The sequence below is a fragment of the Chinchilla lanigera genome, unplaced genomic scaffold, assembly GCF_000276665.1.
Source record: "Chinchilla lanigera isolate Chin_1 unplaced genomic scaffold, ChiLan1.0 scaffold00076, whole genome shotgun sequence".
In the NCBI taxonomy this organism is placed as follows: Eukaryota; Metazoa; Chordata; class Mammalia; order Rodentia; family Chinchillidae; genus Chinchilla; species Chinchilla lanigera.
In genome coordinates this window covers 996,918-1,000,703 of record NW_004955477.1, presented here as the reverse complement: position 1 = coordinate 1,000,703, position 3,786 = coordinate 996,918, and the positions used below count along the sequence as shown (strand labels likewise).

At 40.2% G+C, this 3,786-nt stretch overlaps 1 protein-coding gene across 1 annotated transcript in view; it reads right to left on the bottom strand.

Moving 5' to 3' along the window:
• Nucleotides 1–3,786, bottom strand: part of LOC102010255 (deleted in malignant brain tumors 1 protein) — an 86,293-nt gene that overhangs the window by 51,656 nt on the left and 30,851 nt on the right. Inside the window, exons 19-21 of the mRNA XM_013503021.1 lie at nt 2,105–2,295; nt 708–737; nt 6–58 (exon numbers count right to left, since the gene is read on the bottom strand). Of these exons, the coding sequence (XP_013358475.1) occupies nt 6–58; nt 708–737; nt 2,105–2,295 (274 nt within the window). The remainder of the gene's footprint in view (nt 1–5; nt 59–707; nt 738–2,104; nt 2,296–3,786) is intronic.

Below are 3,786 nucleotides of genomic sequence, written 5' to 3'. Positions count from 1 at the left end.
GTGGCTGTTGATGTTGGTGTGGCTGTTGCTGTTGGGATGGCCGTTGCTATTGGGATAGCTGTGGATACAAGAAGACACCCTTGAATAAAAAGGGAGGATGTGGGCAAATCAGGAGGCTGCCTTCCAAGATCAGTCTCCATTAAATGACCAGATTCTGGCTGGTTAGCTGCTCTCTCATCAATATGGTAAGCTATCTCCCAAGTCAAACTCTCTTTTCATGTGGATCTTATGTTTCTCAGGTGTATGGGATCCAACTAAGATGATATTCTCTGCTTCTGCCTAGTCACTACAAATTTAACAATATTTAAATTATGCTAAAATGCAAACACTTGCAGTCAGCCTTGTGCTGGGGAAAACAGTCATTTTTCTTACTTGCTTCTGCTTTGTTAACTTTTCCTAGATGTGGAGTATCTGATTAAGCTTGCCTCATTGTCATTGATAAGGACACAAAATTAGGAGGTCAAATAAAAATTGCTAATATATATGACCCAACTGTTGATAAAGCGTAGCTTGGTACCAGCGTGAATGTGTGTCATATTTGCGCAAAAACTTTGCAGACATAATTTTCAGTTACAGTGGATTTACACATGTAATTAGGAAATATGTATGAGAGAGATCAAACAACAACAGTAAAAGCACTAGAAGTGAGGACAGAGAAAAAAACAGGAAATAGAAATGTATATTAAGTAACACAAATGTCAACTCACTGACTAGATGTGGGGTCTTCGACACTGCCTCTGCAAATATAAGAAAATCACTGTCAATAGCTATTTAATACTAATTATGTTCATTTCCCCTGATCCATCCCTGATCTGTCCCTGATCTTCTTTGTTGCACAGAGTGTTTCCTCTGGTTTTTACTTTTTTTTTTGTTCTTTGTGGTACTAAGAATCGAACTTTGTACTGAGCTACATTCCCAGCTTTTTAAATTTTTATTTTGAGACAGTGTCTCACTAAGTCACTAATTTGACCAGGCTGGTCTCAAACTTCCGATCATCTTCCTCAGCCTCCCACAGTGCCAGGATTATAGGTATGCACTTCCATACCTGGCTGTCCTCTGTTTTATAACATGTGTCACCAGCTTGCTCAGTGAGTCATCCTGATACTTTCTAAGGGCCTGGAGACTGTTCTAACAGCTTCTTACACAAAGCAGACCTGAGACCTTTGCAGTTCTATGAACTATGCCTGTTTTCTATTGTTGGCAAGTAGTGTAGAATCTCACTACTTATTCAGATGATTACCGAACATCTCAAGCTTCAGTTTCCCCATCCATGAAAGGGGAATGACCATGGATTTGTGTCATAGTAACACATCCAGGGAGCTTAAAATGCTGCCTGGCACATAATAGGCATTCAATAAATATTAGCTGTTATTTTGAGTATTCTGATCATTGTTATTGTTGCTAACTTGGGCACTTTATGCTTCAACAGAAACCCTTAGCTTTGCTCTGTCTCCAGGGCACATACCCTGCACTTCCCATCTCTAGACTCATACTGTTCTTGCTCCTGATTGCCCTTTCTCTACTTATGGTCTCACCAACTCCAATGCTAAATTCCCCTGAGGTTTTCATTAATCTATGCAGCCTGTGCTGCTTTCTCTCTCCTAATGTCTTTTCCTGAGATGTATGCATGTGCCAATTTAATATATCCTATATGTTCTATTGTATGCCTTAATCCATTGTATTCCTTTTGTCCTCTATTGCATCATGTATATTTGTCTTCAACTTCATTTAAGTTGGGCATAAACTTCTCTTAGCCTGTGACTGCACCCTCATCTTCTGAAAATCCTTGAGTGCCCAGTCTAGATTCAGAGTAACATCAGAAATGACTTCCTAAGGAACCAACTGTGATGAGATGTATGTAAAACTAGAAAGCTCACAACAAATTTGCCAGTTATCAAGCACCTAGGATGTGCTAAGGTGCACATCTTGCTGTGTCGTTGTATGTAAACTCCACAACAAACCTAAGAAGTGTGGCTTTCCTGTTATCCTCATAACATAGGGAAGGAACGGAGGCCAGAAGAGGTCAAGTTCCTTGTCCAAGATCACTGAGTGAGTCACGGTTTCCAGGCAGACATTTCAATGCTGTGGTTTCTCACCACCTTACCTTTGGTTGCAGAATAATAGTAAGCAACGAAGTTTTTCCCTATGTTGTTGAACCCTCGGAAGTACACAAGGGTCATTGAGCTAGAGGAGGATGAGTAGGTGAGGTAGAAACCAGAGCAGGTCTTCCCCAGAGACTTTGCTGAAGATGGAGGGCCATCCAGGATTTCAAAATATTCATTGGTGCAGTCAAGGCTAAAGAAACAAATACCCACGAATGCTTAGTCTCTTTATCAGCAGATATAGGAAGCATGCTGTGAGACACTATTTTGTGACTATGAAGAAGCTGGCAACAGGGGTTGGGGATTTAGCTCAGCGGCACAGTGCCTGCCTGACAAGCACAAGGTCATGAGTTCAGTTCCCAGTACCGGAAAAAAACCAAAAAAAAAAAAAAGAAGCTGGCAACAGTTGAAAGCCCCATTAGGGTTGCAGAAGCAGTTTAGATACTTCAATCCTATTTATTTTCTCAGAGAGCCACTGCCTAAGAACAGGATTTTATCTGGGAGAGGAGAGAGCAGGCTAGCTCTAGGTATAACCCTGCTGAAGGTCTCAGGGAAGCTGAGGCTGCAGGGTACCTCACAGCCTTGGGTCAATGGCAAGGCCAGGCCAGGCTAATGAAAGTACTTTCACCACATGGTGACCTGGGGGTGAGGAGCAGCATGGCGGCAGGCGTGGGGGTAGGCTGCTCAACCTCTTGTGGGGTGCAGGTCCAGGTTCCAAACAACACATTGACAGGCTTTTGGCAGTAACCTGCCTACAGGGAAGTGAGTAATGATTCTGCCCAGCTCCCTTTGTGGAAGTCATCTGATTTTTTTCCATTCACAGTTGTTCTCTGTGAATTTTTGTACTGATGCTATTAGCACTGGAATCAGAAATCGTCTCTACATTCCAATTCTGTGAGTAATCCTTTCCAAGCTATCATTTGATTAAGCAAAGTTCAAAAGTAAAAGTAATTTAATTTGTCCTTTGTGATTATTTTACATTGGCCATTCATCTATGAATGAAATAAATATTGTATAGCTATACCATTTAAAACCTCAAATTTCCTGACTTAATAGGTTTGGGGGTACTCTGGAATCTTCATCTTTTACCAGCTGTTCAGAACATACATAGGCTATATCTCTGTCTCTTTCTCCTTACACACACACACACACACACACACACACACCCCTACCCAAAGCCTACAAGACAAATTTTATTTCAATTAAAAGTTCATGAAAGTATACAAAAATAAATCATATTTCTATGTAGGAACAACAAATGTAGAAATTGAAATTGAAAACATCATCATTTATTGTGACTCCAACAATAATAAAGAAATACCTACATATAAATCTAAAAATATATGCAGGATTTGAGTACAGCTACCAGAAACAGCTAACAGAAAAAATAATACAGATCCTAGGTAGGATGTGAGAAAAACTGGATCTCATATGCTGTGGGTAAAAATGAGAAATGGGAGTCACTGTGAAAAATAGTTTAGGATGTTCTTAAAAAGCTAAACATGTTCCTTCCATACAAGTAATAATCACACTCATGGACATTTATCCCTGAGAAATGAAAACTTACATTCACATTCACATAAAAGCTTGTATGAGATTGTTTATAGAAGGTTTATCTCTGATAGCCCAAGACTGAAAACAACCCAGATGTCTGTCAAGGGGGAAAGGATTAAACAGACTCTGC